This window comes from Balaenoptera acutorostrata, chromosome 6 (genome assembly GCF_949987535.1).
Source record: "Balaenoptera acutorostrata chromosome 6, mBalAcu1.1, whole genome shotgun sequence".
Classification (NCBI taxonomy): Eukaryota; Metazoa; Chordata; class Mammalia; order Artiodactyla; family Balaenopteridae; genus Balaenoptera; species Balaenoptera acutorostrata.
In genome coordinates, this window is record NC_080069.1 from 22891809 (window position 1) to 22912666 (window position 20858).

The window sequence follows — 20858 nt, forward strand, 5'->3', positions numbered from 1 at the left end:
GGAGCCTTCCCAAGAGAAAGAAGACCTGAAGTGACCAGAGTAAGAAGCTTTTACACTTTTTTAGTCAAAGAAACAGTAAATTTGTGAAGAATTGATAGACAAAGTGGTTTGGGTTAAGGGTAATGAATGGTGAAGTAACAAGGAAGATATGGCTTGTTTAACAAGGTTTGTTTATGCAGCCTTCATGGCCTTAAATTCGCTGTGTCTGGTGATAAGAATGTCTTCCCTCCTCCTGGTACAGGGAGGGTGCCTTTCACAGGGGAGGTCTATATCTTGCCTTCAGGAGGACAAAGGAGGGTCACAGTGTCCTTGCATGGCTGTTTCTCAAGTATTTTAATTCAAATAATTAATATGTCAAAGTAGTATATTTTGGGGTGATATATTCTGAATCTTTTTACTAGGTGCCCTCAGGGATAGAATTCTTATCTTTAGTTTCTAGTTCATTTCTCTATTACCCACTGTGGATGAAATCTACCTGCTCAATTTTTTTTTTTTTTTTTTTTTTTTTTTAATGTCATGGTACCTCCACATGGGATGGAATGATGGATGTGAAACAACACCTGCTAAAGAGAAGGTGCAGGTGGGAACAGCTGTGTCCACTATTGAAGCATTATGGCTATGGTTTTGTGGGTTGACATATTTCTAACAAATATACTAAAATAATAATTTTGTCACCCATTATTAGGAAGCATTGTAATGTTCATGACTTCCATTAAGAGTCCTGAATTCTTCACAGTGATCTCTTAAAATTTTGTTTTCCCTAACTTGTTTTTCTAGGCTGATCCAATTGAGAACATATTTGAACAGAATCTAAATATCAAGTTTTACATCAGTTCCAGATCCACATCTCCATCCTCATACAGTGGAGACGAAGCAGACCCAGTGAAGGTGCCTCTCTGGGGTAGCTTTGCTTCAGAACTTTTCACTTGTAACAAACAAAGGGAGACTGAATCCCATTCAGAAACATTGCTGTTTCTCTCCTAATCAGATGCATTGCTTAGGAAGAGTCTATAGAGAATATTAAGTTTAACTGATAACACAGGAAGATTTGAAATTCAAATGAGAAAACTGCTCCTGAAAATCAGTGAAAAAAGAAAAAATTCTACCTGCACTTGAACAGAGAACTTAATGATGGGGTCTACTATGAAGCAAGGATTTAAAAGAGCAGAGAGCACAGTTAGGTGAATTATGAAATGGTCAGTAAAACTTGTGGTACAAAGCATGAGGGGACATGGTCTGGCAGGGAAAATTTTCTTGTTATTTGCATTGTTTTAATTAACATTACAGAGTCATGCTGTAACAGGAATATTTTACACAATCATATCATAACATCAAGTCTGGTATTATGTAAGGCATAAAAATACATTTGCTAAACAGACTCACAGACTTCGAAAACAAACTTATGGTTGCCAAAGGGGAAACATGGGGTGGAGGGATAAACTAGAAGTTTGGGATTAACAAATACACACTAGTATATATAAAATAGATAATCAACAAGGACCTCCTTTATAGCACAAGGACCTCTACTCAGTATTCTGTAATAACCTATATGGAAAAGAATCTGAAAAAGAATGGATATGTTTATATGTATAAATGAATCACTTTGCTGTACACCTGGAACTAACACAACATTGTAAATCAACTATAATATAAAATCAAAAAAAAAACAAACAAAAAATACAAATAACCCTCAGAGACCTTCCGTCATGCAAGAAACCACAAACAAACAAAAACAAAACAAAGAAATACATTTGTGACTGCACTTAAAATTAAAGATAATTTCATATCTCCTATATAATGGGACATAAAACAACTATTTGCCCTTCATGTTAATCAGAGAGCTTGACTCTCTGCAAAAGAAAATGTTTCCTCAAGTGAAAGGGTTTGGTGTCTCCCAGCTCATATTCTCCCTCTTCAAAAATGCTATTCCCGTCTTTCTCTGCATCTCATTCACCCTGAATAATCTGGGCAGGGTTCTTTGCTGCCCACTTTGGAATTCTGGAGGCAAGATGGAGAGTTCTTCTGGAGACATGTGGTCTGCTTTGGAAAATTTCAGTGTGGTTTATAGCCAGGCCAGACCTTGTTTTCAAATTCTGCTCAGAGCCTCTAAAATTTTGATAACACTTTTATTTTATTGTTTTAAATTTTTAACAATAAAATATTTCCATCATGGAAGAAGGTACAAGGAATAATCTATCACAAGCCCATAAACCTACTACCCACAAATTTAGCAAAACAGTTTGCCATTTTTGATTCAGATAAAAAGAAAATTAATTTGATACTGAACAGTTGAGCCCATCTAGCGTCATTCTTCTTTTTCCTGGGAGGTGATTGAATATTCTGAAATGGTGTGCATTCTTCCCTTCACCTTCTTATATTTTATATCATAAGCATGTATCCTTCAAGTTCACAGGATTTCTTGGTCTGCTTAAAACACACAAATATTATCCCTATTGTTTTACAACTTATTATTTTCACACTATTTATTCATGTCAAAACAGCTCATTAATTTTAACTTCTGTGTAGTATTCCAGTGTATAAATATACTTGGATTCACATAACCATGCTCCTTTTGATCAGTTGATGACTTTTTTTCCTTATTACAATTTCTCTATTATAATGAGCCCGTTGGGACCCACTTGCCTATATACATATGGGAGAATTTGTTAGTTGTTGGGTGGTGAAATGCATATTTTCAATGTAAAATTTTGCCAACTGATGGCTTAATGTTTTTGAAACAATCACAAATTTTACAGAAATATTTCAAGTAGAGTATAAATTTATTTTTCCTAGACTATTTGAAAGTTGTCATTTGATTTTCCATCACCTTGAGTTCTTTATCTTGTACTCTGACCAATAAGAATATTCTCCTACTTCCTATAATATATAATACAACCATCTCACTAACATTGATGCATTACTATCATCTAATCCTCAGACCACTTCAGGTATCACCAACTGTCCCCATGTGTCCATTATAGCAAAAGGATGCAGTTCAAAATTGTACTTTGCTTTTGGTTGTCATCTCTCATTAGTCTCTTTCCATATAGAAGAATTTCTTAGTCTTTCTTTTACTTCATTACCTTGATACTCTTGAAAGTCACAGGCTGGTGTAGAAGAGAATGTCTCTCTTTTTATACAAGTGTTTCCTCACGACTTGATTCAGATTATGCATCTTTGTTAAGAATATCACAGAAGTGATACTGGGGTCTTCTCATTGTATCCTGTCAGGTGGTATATGATTTTGACTTATTCCATTATTGATGATGTTTACTTTGACCTCTGCACTAAGGTGAGATTTTTCCAGGCCTCTCCATGTTGAAATTACTTTTTCTCCTTTGTAATTAATGAGTACTTTGTAGAGAGGTACTCTGAAATGGTAAGTACCCCATTTCTCACCAAACTTGCAATTTATTTATATCTGTATGGACACATAGTATTTTTAATTTTATCCATGGCTTATAATCCATTATAGTCTTAATTTATTCTGGCATTCAAATGGCTGTACAGCTCATCTGTATTTTCCCAGCCCTAGATTTAGCCATTTCTCCAAGGCACTCTGATTGCTTTTAGTGGAAAATGGTATTTAGAAGTCAATATCTGGGTGTTAGGTGTGCTTATTGCTATTGGGGTATCAGTATTCCAGAACGTTTTATTGGATAGAGATGGAGAAAAATATATTATATATCAGTCTCTCTATATGTATCTATTTATCATCTATTTGTCCATCTATCATCTCTACCTACCTAGCTGTCTACTTACTTACCTATAAAAACTATGAGTTCATACACATATTCATACCTCTAATTTCAATCCAACATTATAGGGTTCATTCTCGTTTTCTCTCTTTCCATATTTGTAGCTCCTTTCTGTGATGATAGTGAGAAACTTGCCTTTTATTATTCTCAATATGCTTATTATTTGAGTGGCTCTATTCTCTGTGACCAATCTGCCATCTCTGCAGCTAACCCATCACTTCTCACACTACATGGGCTCTGCGTCCCCACCTTAAATTACCCTCCATGTGCATGCTCTTCTCACTTTGCTGGGCAAGAGAGTTTTTAAAAACCAGTTTCCACTCTCACTTAGCAGCATGTAAGAGTTCTCATTTTGTTATACCCATGTCAACCGTTGCTGCTACTAGACATTTGAAATTTTGTAGTTCTGATGAAGTGGTGTCTTATTATTGCTTTCATTTTGTCATGCAGAGATTTTTAATTCTAATTACTAAAATTTATCAGTCTTTCCTTTTATTGCTTGAGCTTTTTAATTGTTTTCTAAGAAATCCATTTCTATAGTATCCTTCTGTCCCCAAAGGTTTGAAAAGATTTAAAGTTTTGCTTTTTTGCATTTAGGTCCTTAAATCACCAGGAAATTATATCTTTGTTTGCTATGAAGTAGGAATCTAACTTTTGCCACCCTGATACCATGAAAGTTAGTTGTCCAAGTACCATTCACTGACTAGTCTATCATTTCCCTAATAATTTGTAATGTCACTTCTGTCACGTACGAGCTATTTTTAGTTAGTTACTTATTTGTTTTGTTGTAAAATATACATAACATAAAATTTTCTATTTATTCATTTTAAGTGTAGAGTTCAGTGGCATAAATTACGTTCACAATGTTCTGCAAACATCACCATTACAGTATTTATTTCTCAAACTTTTCCATCTCCCCGAACAGAAGTAAGTTTTATCCTCATTAGACAATAACTTGTCATTTCCCTTCCCTTCAGTCCCTGGTAAACTCTGAAGTACTTTGTGTCTCTATGAATTTGCCTATTCTATATATTTTATATAAGTAGAATCATACAATATTTGCCCCTTTTTGTCTGGCTAATTTCACTTAATATCTTCACATTTCATCTATGTTATAGCATGTGTCAGAATTTCAATCCTTTTTAAGGCAAAAGAATGGACAAGTAGATCAATGGAATATAATAAAGAGCCCAGAAGCATACAGTGGACCAAAGAGAGTCTCTTCAACAAATGGTGCTGGAACAACTAGACATCCACATGGAAAAATATAAACCTAGACACAGACCTTACATTCTTTATAAAAATTAATTTGAAATTGATCATAAACCTAAATATAAAATGCAAAACTACAACATAGGAGAAAATCTCATTGACCTTGAGATTGGTAATGAGTTCTTAAATATAAAACCAAAAGCATGATCCACTAAATTATTGATAAGCTGGACTTCATTAAAATTAAAAACCTCTGCTCTGCAAAAGACAATGTCAAGGGACTAAGAAGACTAGCCACAGACAGGGAGAAAATATTTGCAAAAGACAAATCTGATAAAGATTTGTTATCCAAAACATACAAAGAACTCTTAAAACTCTACAATAAGAAAACAAACAATCCTGCAGCTTAGCACCTTGGTATTTACCCGAATGAAATGAAAACTTACCTCTACACAAAATCTTGTATGTGGATGTATATAGCCACTTTATTTATAATTGCCCAAACTTGGAAGCAACCAAGATGTCCCTCAGTAGGTGACTGGATAAATAAACTGTGATACGTCAAGACAATAGAATATTATTTAGTGATAAAAATAAATGAGTTATGGAGCCATGAAAAGACATAGGAATCTAAAGTGCATCTTACCAAGTGATAGTAGCCAATCTGAAAGGGCTACATACTGTATGATTCCAACTATATGACATTTTAGAAAAGGCAAAACTACATGCTGTAAAAAGATCATGTAGTTTCCAGGGGTTGGGGGTGAGGTGATGAGCAGGCAGAGTAGAGAAGATTTTTATGAGAGTGAAACGATTCTGTATGGTGCCATACTGATAAACATATGTCCTTATACATCTGTCCAAACCCATAGAATGTACAGGGCCAAGAGTAAACCCTAATGTAAACTATGGACTTCGTGTGATTACGATGTGTCTGTGTAGGTTCATCAAGTGTCTCAAAGAGGCATTTTTTTCTTCATAACTTTGAAAATTTGGCAAATGTTCTGAATCTCCTGCATTTACTATCAATTTCTTGTATTTTTTCTCCATTGTATTTGTCATTATTCAAGTCTATATACTTATATGCTCTGCTCAGCTGTGCAGCATCTTCACTTACAATCAAACCTTATTCCCCAGTAACATCTGTAAGCATCCAATTCTTTCCATTTCAAAACGTATTTTCTACTATTTCCTCGGAAAGAAAAATTTTATATCATATAAACAGCCCAATTTCATATGCTTTTGAAGTCTAATTTAAGAAATGTAATCTAAGTTACCTGCACCCATTTTTAGATTAGTAGTATTCACAAAATCTTGCTGAACCCTCTATAATTGATTTTAATGTATTTCTACATATTTACAGCCATAAATCCCTTCTACATTTATAAGACAAGTAGTTGAAGAAATCTTTTGAAGATTCTGATCGTATATCTACTTAATGAAAGTATCTTTAAATACGTGTATGATTAATATTCTCCTTTTAATGTAGTCTACATGCACATGCTATGACACACATTTAAAAATAGCCAAATTGATATAAAGTATATGAAATATACATGTATTTTGTTTGTAGAAATTGAAAGCATAGATTTAAATTACTTAAAATATATTTTCAGCTTTGTGAGAATTTTAGTTTTATTGTGTTTTTGTCTAACAAGTATTATTCTTTTGTCTTACTTGAGAAATAATTTAATTCTTATAATTTTGGTGACAGGTAACTTGCCTATATTTATTTTTGTCTCTTTGATTCAGATCACAGATTCTGCTCACCTTCCAGTTCACACACCAACGATAAAGAGAAAGGAATATCATAATAGAATCCTCTTTCCAACTCAGGTACTTGATTTAGTTATAAACTTAGCAGGTCCTTGAAAAATGAGAATAAGTTCGTTTTGGTCTCTAACCCCTCCCTCCCTCCCTCTCCCCTTCCCTCCCTCCCTTTCTCCTTTCCTCCCTTCTTTCTTTTCTTCCTTTTTTCTTGGAGACTTCTGGTTAAACATAGTAGATTCAAAAATGCCTACACTTTTGCTTTCTAATGAAACTTGTTAAACAGACTAAAGAGAGAGAGTAGACAAATAAGTCAACATAATTTTGAAAGATGGAAGAACCTGAGTGAGGGGTTAGGAGAGCTGAGAAATATGAATGTCAGGTGCTTAGAAATGACTTGCCAAAAAATCACAAGATAATTAATACTTTGGAAACCTAGAAGGATTCAGGGATTAGGGACACCAAGTCCTTTAGGAGGCAGAGGTGACATGTGGTGCTGAAAAGAGGGGAATAAATTGAAGATCTGAGAAAAAGCAGGTAGCCCCTGTACACACTCAGTAGAGTATGAGGATGACATCCACCAGCTTATGTGACAGGAAAATGGAATACTATCCTTGAGCTGTAATCCTTTTATTTTACTCAATGAATTTATTACAGCAGATATCGTTGAAAGAAAGAAATATATTTTTTGGAAATATCAAACAGTGGATCACAGTGCTACACAGGCACCTCATACGTCATCCTAGGGAACAGACTCCGTACTCATTGGTTTCCCCAGCCAGTCCTGTCGAGTGTCCACTCAGGGACACACAGTGCTGAGCAGGACAACTTTCCTGCCCTCAGCATTGTGACAGTCAGAGATGCCTTAACCATAAATGTGTCCTAGCATATTAAAGAAAATAGGATTTTAAATGGGGAATTATGTGCCCATACAATTCTCCTAGGGCAGCAGAGGCAGGCTCTGAGCTGAGCTCCCAGGAGCATCTCCTGCTGCCAGCATTACTCAGTCTCTGCTGAGCCTGGAACAGCCCCACCTTTGTCGCAAGAAGATGGTGAATCTGGAAGCTGCCACCACTGCTGCAGCCCTCAGAACCTGCAACTTCTGCCAGAGTCAGGAAAGACCCTGTTGCTGCAGAGTTAAGAGAGCTTCCATCAAATTCAGAAACCACCACTGCAGCTGTGACCTCACACTCCCTCTGTCAAGATCCAAGCCAGTAAAATGGATGTGCTACATCAGGCATCTCTCCCATCTTGACTCAACTCAAAGTCTTACAGAGAGTTATCTTATTAGTGGAGCTTACATCAGGTCCAAAACTTAGTTCCAAGGGAGTCTGGGAAATGTAGTTTTTAGCATTTCACCTCTACAGTAGTAGACAGAATTGCAATGGGGGTTGAGGGAGTCAAACCATCATATCCCCTACAATCATATCTCTTTATTTCCCTCAAAAAGCATGTGGGTTCTCATGTCACACAACCTGTGTAGAAAAAGCTCCAAAAACTTGTCCCGTGCCTTTTCATCAGAAGAAAGGTGCCTTCTGTCTAGACTCACAGAAAGGCATGGGAACAGCCTATGAAGGCCATGTCTGGGTAAGTGTCAATATTTTTGTTTCAGATGAAGTCTTAAAGAGTTTATTAATCACTTTTCACAATGTGTGCACAATATTTTTCAGAAATATTTATGATATGTTATATGATATTAATTATATGCAATTGAAAATCATCTGAAGAATATGATTTCAGAATAAAGTTTAAGTGTCCCCGATAGGATATTTTCAAATTTCCCAAAGTTTTCTGTTTAGACCTTACTTTGCAATGAACGAATGCTAAAATCCCTTCTAATGGTGTAAATTTGACTTCCAGTCAGTAATAATAAATTATGAAACTAAAAGTGAAAGAATCTTCTTCAGAAATATTTAAAATCTGAGTTGAATTTGAGGCTACCAAAATTGAATTTAATCTTAGGTAGAGGCAACGCTGTGACTAGTGTTAATGGAAATGGTATTGATCTTATTTTCACAACCTAAGAATTGTTTAGTCCTCAAAGGAATTATGTTATATAGTTCTGTTCCAATCTTTAACAAGTGGTAGATTTATAACACATTTTTTTTTCATTTTTATTATTTTAATTTTATATGTAATAATTGGGTAGTATTTGATGTTTCAGCTTGGATTGCTTTTATTTGTTTTTTGAAAAATAAAAACTAAAGATTCCAAAGAAAGCAGGGATGAAAAAAGGATGGCAGAGGGCATTGGCTGTAGTGTGTGATTTCAAACTCTTCCTGTATGATATGGATGAAGAAGAAGACTCAACACCCAATGTTGTAGTTAGTCAAGTGATTGACATGAGGTAAGCTTCGAAAGGGAGAGTATTTTTTATCAAAAAAATCTGGGAATAAAAATGGTTTCTGAAATTTTTAAAAATAGTGTTGTCATTTAACTTATGTTAAGTTTCTAATTTTCTCCATTGCCATGTGAACTTTAAAATAGAAGATTTCTGCCTAAAGTTTGCATCATTACCTCTTGGGTATGGATTATAATTGTGTAATATTTGTAATAGTTTATTTATTTATTTTTTTTAGTCAGAAGTTTATATTCTTATGTGTGTGTGTGTGTATGTGTGTGTGTAGCAGAAAAGGAAATACAACCTTAAAACCAGATGCTCTTTATATTGAGATATAATTCGTATATTATAAAATTCACCATTTAAAAATGGGCAACCCAGTGGTTTTTAGTATATTCACAAGGTTGTAAAACCATCACTACAATCTAATTTTAGAACATTTTCATCACACCAAAAAGAAACCTTTATTAGTTAGCAGTCACTCTACATTCACCCCTGCCCCCAGCCCCAGCAACCATTAATCTGTTTCTATCTCTATGGATTTGCCTATTCTGAATTTTATATAAATGGAATCATACAACATGTGGAGTTTTGTAACTGGCTTCTTTCACTAAGCATAATGTTTCAAGACTCACCCATGTAGCATGTATCAATACTTCATTATTTTTCATGGCTGATGCCCTTTATCAGGTTGAGAAAACAGCCTTCTCTTCCTGGTTTGTTGAGTGTTTTTATCTGTAAGGGGTGTTGGATTTTGACAAATGCTTTTTTTGTGTCTATTGAGAAGATCACATGATTGTTTTCCCCTTAATTCTCATGATGTATTACATTAATTGTTACTTGTATATAGAACCAATCATACATTCCTGGGATAAATCCCACTTGGTCATGGTATCTAATCTTTTTTATAATATGTTGGATTGGGTTCAATAGAATTTTTGAAGATATTTGCATCTATATTAACACAAGATATTGGTCTATAGTTTTGTTGCCTTGTGATATTTTTGCCTGGTTTTGGTATTAGGATAATACTGACCTCAGATTAAGTTGGAAAGTACTCTCTTCTCTTTTATTTTTGAAAGAGTTTGTGAAGGATTGGTATTAAATATGTTTGGTAGAATTCACTAGTGTGGTCATCTGGTCCTGGGGGTTCCTTTATGGGATATTTTTTGATTGCTAGTTCAATCTCTTTACTTGTTATAAGTCTATTGAGATTTTCTACATCTTCTTGAGTCAGCTTTAGTACCTTGTGTTTTTCTAGGAATGTTTCCATTTTCTTTAGATTATCTAATTTTGGGAGCATACACTTGTTCATAGTATTCCCTTTTATTTTCTGAAAGGTCAGAAGTAATGTTCCCACTTTACTTCTGACTTTAGTAATTTGAGGTTTCTTTCATTTTTTTCTTGGTCAGTTTAGCTAAAAGTTTATCAATTTTTGTTGATCTTTTCAAAAAGCCAACTTTTGGTTTTCTTGATTTTCTCTTATTTTTCTATTCTCTGTTTTATTAATTTCCACTCTAAACTTTATTATTTCCTTCCTTCTGCTTGTTCTGAGTTTAGTTTGTTCTTCTTTTCCTAGTTTCTCAAGATGGAAAGTTAGGTTATATATTGATTTGAGATTTTCATTCAATTATCCTTTCTGACCCCTTTTCTTTCTCCTCTCCTTCTGGGACTCCCATTATATATAGTTTAGTATTCTTCATGGTGTCCCAAGGAACTCTGAGGTTTTATTAATTTTTCTTCATTCTTTTTTCTTTCTTTTCTTCAGACTGGATAATGTTAATTGACCTGTCTTCAAGTTCAGTGATTCTGCTTTCTGCCAGCTCAGTTCTGTTGTTGACCCCTTCTGGTGTATTCTTCGTTTCAGTTATTGTACTCATCAACCTCTGAATTTCTGTTTGGTTCTTTTTTGTATTTTCTATTTCCTTATTTATATTTCCTACTTGGTGAGACATCATTCTCATCCTTTCATTTAGTTCTTTAGGCATGATTTCCTTTAGGTCTTCAAACATATTTAAAATAGCTGATTTAAATCTTTGTCTGGTAAATCCAACATCTGGGTTTCCTCAGAGATAGTTTCTATTGATTGCTTTTTTCCTGTGTATTGGTCATACTTTTATGCTTCCTTGCAAGTCATACAGTATATATTTTTTTAAACTGGACATTTCAAATAATACTATTGTCAGCTCTAGTTATCAAATTCTACTTCTTCTCCAGGATTTGTTATTGTTGTTTGTTGTAGTTGTTGTTTGTTTGTTCAGTGAATTTTTCAAGCTAATCTATAAAGTCTTTATTCTTAGTCATGTGTAGTTATTTGACGTCTCTACTTTGTTAGCTTAGTAGTTAGCTAATGATTTTGCAGAGATTTCTTTAAACATCTGGAACCAGTGAATCTCCCACACTTTGCTGAAGAGCTCTGTGTGCAAGTGGGGTCACTTCTTCAACACTCAGCCAGGCAGTTGACAACACGTTATACTTGTGCAAAGCCTCAAGAATATTGGAAGAGATAATGGCAGAAAACCTCTGAAATTTGATGAAAAACATTTATCTATGCATCCAATGTCAGCCAGAGGTGAGAACTTATGTCCTTCTCTGGTCTTTCCTGAGCATATGCATAACCCTAGGCATGTTCACAGTTCTATGCATGTGCATGATGCTCTAGATTCTTAGCAATATGTCAGACCTTTTCAAAACCCCTATGGATATCTCATTTTCTAACTTTTCCTTTTAAGAGTTTTGGTTAATCTATTATTTTGTCCAGCTGTTAAGCACTGCATAGGCAGCTATGCAGTTAAAATGCTTGCATGAAATAGTTTTTTATAAGTTCCCCTTGGGGAATAGACTTTTCCCTGGGAGACCTCTGAATCAAGCCTAATACTCCAGCTCCTTTCTCCTTCTTCCTCCTCTTTCCAGGTCCCTCAGGTGTCCAGTGGCTTCTAGGATGCACTGTGAATGCAGGCTGCCATTTTTCAAGGCTACTGAGGAGCTGGAAATGGAGCATGGGACTAGGGCGAGTTAAGCTACCACAAAGCTCATACTTCTTACCAAGATTCGGCTTTTTTTTTTACTTTTTTATTTTAAATAAATCCTCCTCAGATTGCCACAAACCTTGGTTAATTTATAGAGTTCTAAAAAAGTTGTTTCTGATGAATTTTGCTAGTTTTCTCATTTCTTTTATGAAGGAGAGAATCTTCAGAGATCCTTACTCTGCCATTGTTGCAAATGTCACTCCAGACACTCTTTAAGTGTTTAATAAAGAATATTGAATCGGTGAACTTATAGAAAGTGTATCCTTCGGGGAAAGGCAATATGCTCTCTGCTCCCCCTGATTCTTCTGCATCTTTTCGGCTCCTCTACACTTTTCTCTTAGTGTCTCTGAGCATCTGTCCTTGGCCTTCTTTTCTTCCTTCTCTGCACACTCCCTGGGTGGTCCCTTCACTTCCTGTGGCTCCAGGTAGTGAGACATTTATTCATAGTATTCCCTTACACTTCTTTTCCAGGTGTAACCTGCCCTGTGATGGCTGTGTGCTTGCTCAGCCTGAACTTTCTCCTTATCACAGATTCTGTGGGTCTCTACATTCATCCTGTCTTATTTTGATTCCTTACTCACAAACTTTGTTTTGTATTCTTCACATCAGCTAATGTCATCTTTGTCAGAAATTTGGTATTACCTTAAATAACTGATACAGGAAACTAGATAATCTTGAAGGTGACTTTAGAAAGTTACTCTTGATGTAGATTTTTAATAAGTTGGTTTGGGAGTGTGTGTGTTTGTGTGTGTGTGTGTGTATGTGTGTGTGTGTGTGTGTGTGTGTGTGTGTTTCATTTTGGGGACAGGGAAAATTAAAGTGGTGCTGGAGCCAAGGAGTCCAGCTTACAATTGTCCATCCTTCAGATCAAATGAGTGTCTGCATTAAAGCGGTGGCTGCAGGAATTACAAAAGAAGAGACAGGTGCAGGAAATATTACTAAAGTGACCTCATGGGACATGGTGAGTGGCAGAAAAAGGAAGATGAAGAAAAGAGTTGCAATACCAGATGGTACTGAGGTTTTAAGTCATCAAGACTGAAAAACTGAGGGTCACATTGACAGCTGTAGGGATATAATGGAGAATGGTAGCATTGGGGGAAAGAAATGAGTTTGTTTTAAGTGTTGGAGAAGCCAAAAATTATCAAGTGAGCTGAATCAAACAGACTTCTACTTTCAACCAAGACGGAGTAACAGGGGCCATATTTATATTTAACCTTCCCCGTGAAATAACAAAAGAACTGATTTAAGGTTCTGGATATCAGACAATGAAGGGAAGTAAATGAGGTGAGCTCTATACTTGCCCCAGGTTACTGCCTTGTGAGAGCTTCCAGTATATAACACAGAAATTGGAATCCCAGGCAGACCCAGGTGAACTCCCTGAACTGAAGAGATGAAGCTGAGAGTCCAGAGAGACCCAGTAGCCAGAGTTCACAGGACAAAGTACAGAGCTAGAGAGGAGAGAGAGAGAGAGAGAGAGAGAGAGAGGGAGAGAGGGAGGGAGGGAGAGATTGAGAGCATGCACTAGCTCTGCATGGATCTACAGAGGATCTAGCTTGAGGATTCAGCAGATTACTGATCAGCACATACATGTGAGGAAAACTACAAAATGTTAGCAAATCGAATCCAATATTATGTAAAAATTATATTGCATCTTGAGCAAGTGTAGTGTATCTCAGGAAAGCTGGTTTATATTAAAAAATCAATGTATTTTACCGTATCAAAAAATGAAAAAGATCATGTCAGTAGATACAGTAAACACTTTTGACAAAATCATATATTCTTGATGAACACTTAGAAGGGAGCATCTTCCTCCTGATAAAGGGCATCTATGAAAATCCCACAGCTGACATCATAATTAGTGGCAAAAGACTCAATGCTTTCTCCCTAAGATCAGGAACAAGACAAAGATGTTTGATCTCACCACACTTATTTAACATTGTATTGGAAATCCAGGCCAGGGAAGAAATAGAAATAAAATACATCCGTGTTGGAAAGAAGGAAGCAAAATTATTCATAGACAAAATGAATATCTATGGAGAAAATTCAATGTAATCTACAAAGAAGCTATTAGAACTAATCAATGAATTCAGCAAGTTTGCAGGATGCTTGATCAATATATAAAATAAATTGCATTTCTTTATACTCGCAACAAATAATCAGAAATCAAAATTAAATAAGTAATGCCATTTGCCATAGCATCAAAACATAGGGATTTCCCTGGTGGTCCAGTGGTAAAGAACCCGCTTTCCAATGCAGGGGACATGGGTTCCATCTCTGGTTGGGGAACTAAGATCCCACATGCCCTGGGGCAACTAAGCCTGCAAGCCCCAACTATTGAGCTTGTGCACCTCAATGAGAGAGCCTGCGTGCTGCAAACTACAGAGCCCATGTGCTCTGGAGCCCTTGTGCCACAACTAGGGAGAAGCCCACACACCACAACTAGAGAAGCCCAAGCACCACAACGAAGAGACCATGTGCTGTAACAAAAAGACCCCTCATGCCTCAAGGACGATCCCATGTGCTGCAACTAAGACCTGACGTAGCCAAAAATAATTAAAAAATAAATAAATAAGGAAAACAAATAAAATAAATAAATATTAAAAAAATACTTAGAAATAAATCTGACAAAAGATGTGCAAGACTTGTACACTGAAAACTATAAAATATTGATGAAAGAAATTAACAAAGATCTAAATAAATAGAGAGAGAGACTGTGTTCATGCATTGCAGAACTCAATATTTTAAAAATGTGATTGTTCTCAAAATTGATCTATAGTTTTAACACAATCTTAATCAAAATCCCAGTAGGCTTCTTAATTCTTTTTGTAGAAATTGACAAGCCGATTCTAAAAGTCATAGGAAAATGCAAAAGAGTTAGAAGAGCCAAAACAACTTTGAAAAAAAAAAAAACAAACCTAGAAATATATGTACAAATATATATATTTCTAATACACATATAAAATATATTTACATATATATTTTTAACATGCACATAAAATATACTTTCATATATAAAACATTTGTAACTATATTTCTGCATTTTCTGTTACTTTAATATATACAATATTTTCAACAAGTTGCAAAATCTAGCAACAAATGAAATTGGAATTTTAGATATCTATGTGTAAAAAAATCAACTTTGATTTATACTTTTTACAATATACAAAATTTAACTCAAAATAGACCATAGAACTAAATGTAAAACCTAAAACTATAAAGCACCTAGAAGTAAACATGGGAGAAAATATTTCTGATCTTGGATAAGGCAAATAGTTCTTAGATACAACATAAAGCACAACAGGTAAAATTTAAAAATTGATAAATTGGACTTCATCAAAATTTAAAACTTCTGCTCCTTGAAATACATTGTCAAGAGAAGTAATAAAAGCTGCAGACTGGAGGCAAATCAAATATCTGGTAAAGGACTTATATCTAGAATATATAAAAATTCTTAAAACTTAATATTGGGTTGGCCAAAAGGTTCATTTGTTTTTTTCTCTAAGATGGCTCTAGTAGCACTAAGTTGTCTTTGACTTCATTCGAAACAGTTTTGTTAGATTGTATGTGACAGCTGTCATATCAGCGTGCATTAAAAAAAAACTTATCAAAATTGGTGGAATTTTGTGTAGCCATTTTAATATTGAAGATGGAAGGAAAAAAGCAACATTTTCGGCCCATTATGCTTTATTATTTCAAGAAAGGTAAAAACACAACTGAAATGCAAAAAAAGATTTGTGCAGTGTATGGAGATGGTTCTGTGACTGATCAAACACGTCAAAAGTGGTTTGCGAAGTTTCGTGCTGGAGATTTCTTGCTGGCTGATGTTCCACGGTCGGGTAGACCAGTTGAAGTTGATAGCGATTAAATCGAGACATTAGTTGAGAACAATCAACGTTATGATTATGTGGGAGATAGCCGACATACTCAAAATATCCAAATCAAGTGTTGAAAATCATTTGCACCAGCCTGGTTATGTTAATGACTTTGATGTTTGGGTGCCACATAAGTTAAGTGAAAAAAACCTTCTTGACCATATTTCCGTGTGTGATTCTCTACTTAAACGTAATGAAAAAGTTCCATTTTTGCAACAAATTGTGATGGGCAATGACAAGTGGATACTGTACAACAATGTGGAATGGAAGAGATCGTGGGGCAAGAGAAATGAACCACCACCAAACCACACCAAAGTGTATATGGTGGGATTGGAAGGGCGTCCTCTATTATGAGCTCCTTCGGAAAACCAAAGGATTAATTCCAAGTGCTGCTCCCAATTAGACCAACTGAAAGCAGCACTCAACGAAAAGCGTCCAGAATTAGTCAACAGAAAATGCATAATCTTCCATCAGGATAACGCAAGGCTGCCTGCTTCTTTGATGACCAGGCAAAAACTGTTACAGCTTGGCTGGGAAGTTCTGATTCATCCTCCGTATTCATCACACATTGCACCTTCGGATTTCCATTTATTTCGGTCTTTACAAAATTCTCTTAATGGAAAAAAGTTCAATTCCCTGGAAGACTGTAAAAGGCACCTGGAACAGTTCTTTGCTCAAAAAGATAAAAAGTTTTGGGAAGATGGAATTATGGAGTTGCCTGAAAAATGGCAGAAGGTAGTGGAAAAAAAGGGTGAATGCATTGTACAATAAAGTTCTTGGTGAAAATGAAAAATGTGTCTTTTATTTTTATTTAAAAACCAAAGGCAATTTTTGGCCACCCCAATAATAAGAAAATAGCCCAATTTAAAAAAAATGTGCAAGGGATTTGAAAAGATACTTCAATAGAGAAGATACATATGTCAAATAAGCACATAACAGATACTTACATGCTCAACACCATTAATTATTAGGTAAATTCAAATAAAATAACCATGAGGTACCACTTCACATCATAAGAAAGACTAAAATTAAAAAGATTATTTCAAGTATTGGGAGGATGTGGGGGACCTAGATCTCTCATATATTGCTTTGTAAATCATATAACCACTGTTAAAAAGAGTTTGGCAGTTTCATAAAAAGCTAAACACACACCTAATATATGATCTAGTCATTCTCCTCCTAGGTATTTCTACCAGAGAAAGCATATGTCCATAAAGACATACATGAACATTCATAACAGCTTCATTTAAAATAGCCCCAAACTTGAAACAACCCGAATGCCCATTAATGGGTGAACGCATATGTTGTGGCATATCCATACAATGAAATATTACTCAACAATACATAGAAATGAAGTGTTCATCCATGTGGCAACATGAATGCATCACAAAATTGTTATGCTGAGAAAAAGCCAGACAAAAAGACCACATATTGTATATTTCATTTCTATAAAATGTTAGAAAATGCAAATTAATCTAGAGTGACAGGAAGCAGATCAGTGGGGGAGGAGGGAAGAGTGCTAAGGATGGGGGGTAGGGGTTACAAAGCTGTACCAGGAAACTTTTGGGGGTGATGGACATGTTCATTACCTACAGTGTGGTGATGGTTTCACAGGTGTATACATAGATCAAAACTTACCTAATTGTTCACTTTAAAAACGTGCAGTTTATTATATGTCAAGTCTATCTCGGTAACATTTAAAAAATATACAAATGAGCTGATCTGAGGGCACATGGCCCATCTTCTAGGGACCGTGGCTTTGGAGTCAGACAGGTGCTCCTTCCTAGTTCCCTGTGAATGGTGAGTCAGGGACAGCCCAGAGTTAACTTGCGTTTTCTGATAATATGCGACAGGCCGGGTACTGCTGATACAATGTTTTGACCACTGTCAGTTACTACAAAAAAGAATGTTAAAAATCAGGGAAATTAAAATTGAGGATTATGTTTATGTATTGTTTTACTCGCTTTCCGGTGATTCTACTCACTCCCAGTGTCTTGCTTTTCCTTCAGGGATGGAGCGTTTTCTGTTAGTTCAGTCTGGCCCTCTGATTTTATTCCTGCAAGGAGAAAGGAAATGCCTCGTATGTTTAAGGTAAGCTTGCATACTGTCATTGGATCCCTTGTATGTTTTGTTTCATCCCTTTTCTGCCTGTTCCTAGAGGTCAGGGCTCCTTGGGTTACTGAAGGTACCTGGAGGTTGAGGTTTTAGAAGTGCTGTGGGATAGTTTCCCTCCCTCTCCCACTTGCCACAAGAAATCTAGCCCTTTATTCTTATTCAAAAATACTATAAATAGCTTTTGGCAGGTGTCACATCTTTCATTCTACAGTTAAATCTGAGACTTAAGATACAAATGTTCCTGAGGGTGTCCATTCATTCCACACTAAGGTAACAGGACAGATCTAATTCATAGCTGAAAACAGGGGAAGCTTACAAAGCAGAATGGTACTGGGGTGGGGGGTGTGAAAGAAGAAGGAAAAAACAGTAACAGAGGAAGAGAGACCATATACTTCTGGATCAGACATAGAGGAAGGTCGCCGATTCACGGACCTACAATAGCATGAATGTGCAACTTCTAAAACTAGAGGTACTTTGTAAAATAAGTCTCCTCTGAGACAATATTTTGAAGTCATAATTCAGATTCAAGCCAAGAGTACAAAATGGAAAAATTGGGGAAAGATGTTGTTTTGCAAACTCTAAAAAACAGACACTCTGCTCTTTAAAATTCATGTAAAAAATAAAAGTGATTCTGGAATGGATTAAATAAAGTGACAGAGAAAGCAAAGGACTGTTATCCCCTCGAGACCCATGTGGTTACAGTCAACCTAGGAATCTTGGTTTAACAAAGGCCAGACAGGAGTATTCTTAGTTCCTTAGTGCAAAGATAGACATCTATTTAGACTGTACCCAACCACCAAGAGACTACAAAGACCTGGCCATTTGGAACTGACTTACAGTGGGAATTTATGATGTCATTGCTGCTAACTTCATGCTCACAAAAGAAAGTTTTATATATTAGAGTTCTGCTAGCTTAATTATATACCTTAAAATTTAAATCTGATTTGCCATTTACTAGTATAATGTAAGTTATAGGCATGTAGCAACAAGGAAAACATGTGTTTTTGAATATTTCTAACTTAACAACAAAAAACTCCTGAACATTCTGTAATATCACAATTGATTATGATGATTGCCATTGCAAAACACATTGCCGTTTCAGAGATAAGCTAAAGATGCAAAGCTGTGTGTTAGAATTAAAGCAATAGAGAGACTCAGAGTGGAGGTTCTGGCATCAGACTGCCTGCATTCTACCCTGCTGTGCTCCTGTCCTCTCACTGATAAAATGGAGAGAATAGCAGTAACTAGGCACTGAGGTTTCTGTGAGGATTTAATCAATTAACACATGTCAATTTCTTAGAGCAGTTCCTGGTACAGAGTCAGCATTCAATAAATGGTAGCTATTTCCATTTGATGAAGTACAAGATTTTAGGTAGTCAGAGAACACCGGTGGTTTTATGAGGATCAAAATAGAAGTGCTTCTGACACTTTGCTTTGGGCCTGCTTCTGATACTCACGTCATCTATTTTACTACCAGGAAGAGGGTAATGTTATTTAACATTTCGTTTAACAATGGTGAGTTTTATGAAAAATGCTAGACAGGCTGGCATAAAGAATGCTTGCTTTCTTATAACCTAGATATTCCTTAAATCATTCTAGGTCACAGCTTCCCAGCTCTCAGCACCTAGTAATAGATATTCAATCCCAATCTTAGCAGATAGCGAGAATGAGAAGAGTGAGTGGGTGAGCGTGCTGAGTGAATTGCACAAAATATTGAGAAAAAGTCATTCCGGAGACCGCTCAGTCTATGTTCTGAAAGAGGCTTATGACAACAATCTACCCCTGATCAAAACCACCCAGACAGCTGCAATCATAGGTATGGATTTACAACATTTATCCCGCTAGGTTCCTACCTTTCACCACAGTCCCAATGTTGAAATCTGAAAACCTTAACTTTATCCACAATTCATTTGTCAGCAAAACCTGAGTGAATGAGGCTTACCCGGGGGTGGAGGGTTGTCTTCCCACTTCTATCCCACAGCTACTCATCAGATTCTCTGCAAAAATATATTTGATTATATGATGGCTCCCCAGGTCTGCCTAAAAGGGCGTTTCTTTAATCTACCTTTCAAGTCTTTTCAATCTACCTTTTCAAGTCTGAAAAATTATGAGCTCCCAAACACATCTGGCCCCAAACACATAAGGGGTGTGACCTTGTGTGTAACTGTGAACTACCTGCCTTAAGGGCAGAGACTGTCTTTCAAATCCCAACGCCCAATACTCAATAAATAAGTGAAAATCAAGTGAATCAATGAATGAAATGCTAAGATCAATACTGAAAGTTTTATCAATAGACAAGAATACTTGCATTTCTTAAACAGCATTTCTTCTGCATTAGATACTGGTGACAATAGAGCCACTTAGCTATTTCCTCCTGGGGGTCACGGAGCTAGTTACTAAACTTCATGTGTTAAATGCAGATAATTCCAGTTTTTCAGTTATGGAGAGGATTAAATGAGCTTATATATGTAATATCTGTGCTTTGTATTCAAAGCCTTCACGTAATGTGCTATCTTTGCACTTTTTTAGTTCTCACTCTGTTGTGACATACCTCCCCATGCTGTTTTAGCTCAGGCCAAGGTCACCAAATTATTTTATAAAATTTTTTCATTCATGAAACATCACTTATTTATAGCAAATTTGACAGTTTATCATTACTTGAATATTATACTTTCTCTAAGTATTCATAAAGATTACTTTGTAAAATGATCTTTCTGTTGAGAAAAGTAATGTTTTATTATGCTTATTTCTGTAATGTGAAAGA

General features: G+C 35.8%; 2 protein-coding genes across 2 annotated transcripts in view; both read left to right on the plus strand.

The window, feature by feature from the left end:
* The window catches only part of LOC130708394 (serine/threonine-protein kinase MRCK alpha-like), a 28639-nt gene extending 21677 nt beyond the window's left edge, over nt 1-6962 (plus strand). The window contains exon 6 of the mRNA XM_057548330.1: nt 6723-6962. Within this exon, the coding sequence (XP_057404313.1) occupies nt 6723-6842 (120 nt within the window). The 3' untranslated portion in view covers nt 6843-6962. The remainder of the gene's footprint in view (nt 1-6722) is intronic.
* Nucleotides 6963-7786: 824 nt separating this feature from the next.
* The window catches only part of LOC130708395 (serine/threonine-protein kinase MRCK alpha-like), a 76132-nt gene continuing 63060 nt past the window's right edge, over nt 7787-20858 (plus strand). Inside the window, exons 1-5 of the mRNA XM_057548331.1 lie at nt 7787-7847; nt 8134-8324; nt 8945-9084; nt 17989-18070; nt 19694-19910. Coding sequence (XP_057404314.1) covers nt 7787-7847; nt 8134-8324; nt 8945-9084; nt 17989-18070; nt 19694-19910 — 691 coding nt within the window. The remainder of the gene's footprint in view (nt 7848-8133; nt 8325-8944; nt 9085-17988; nt 18071-19693; nt 19911-20858) is intronic.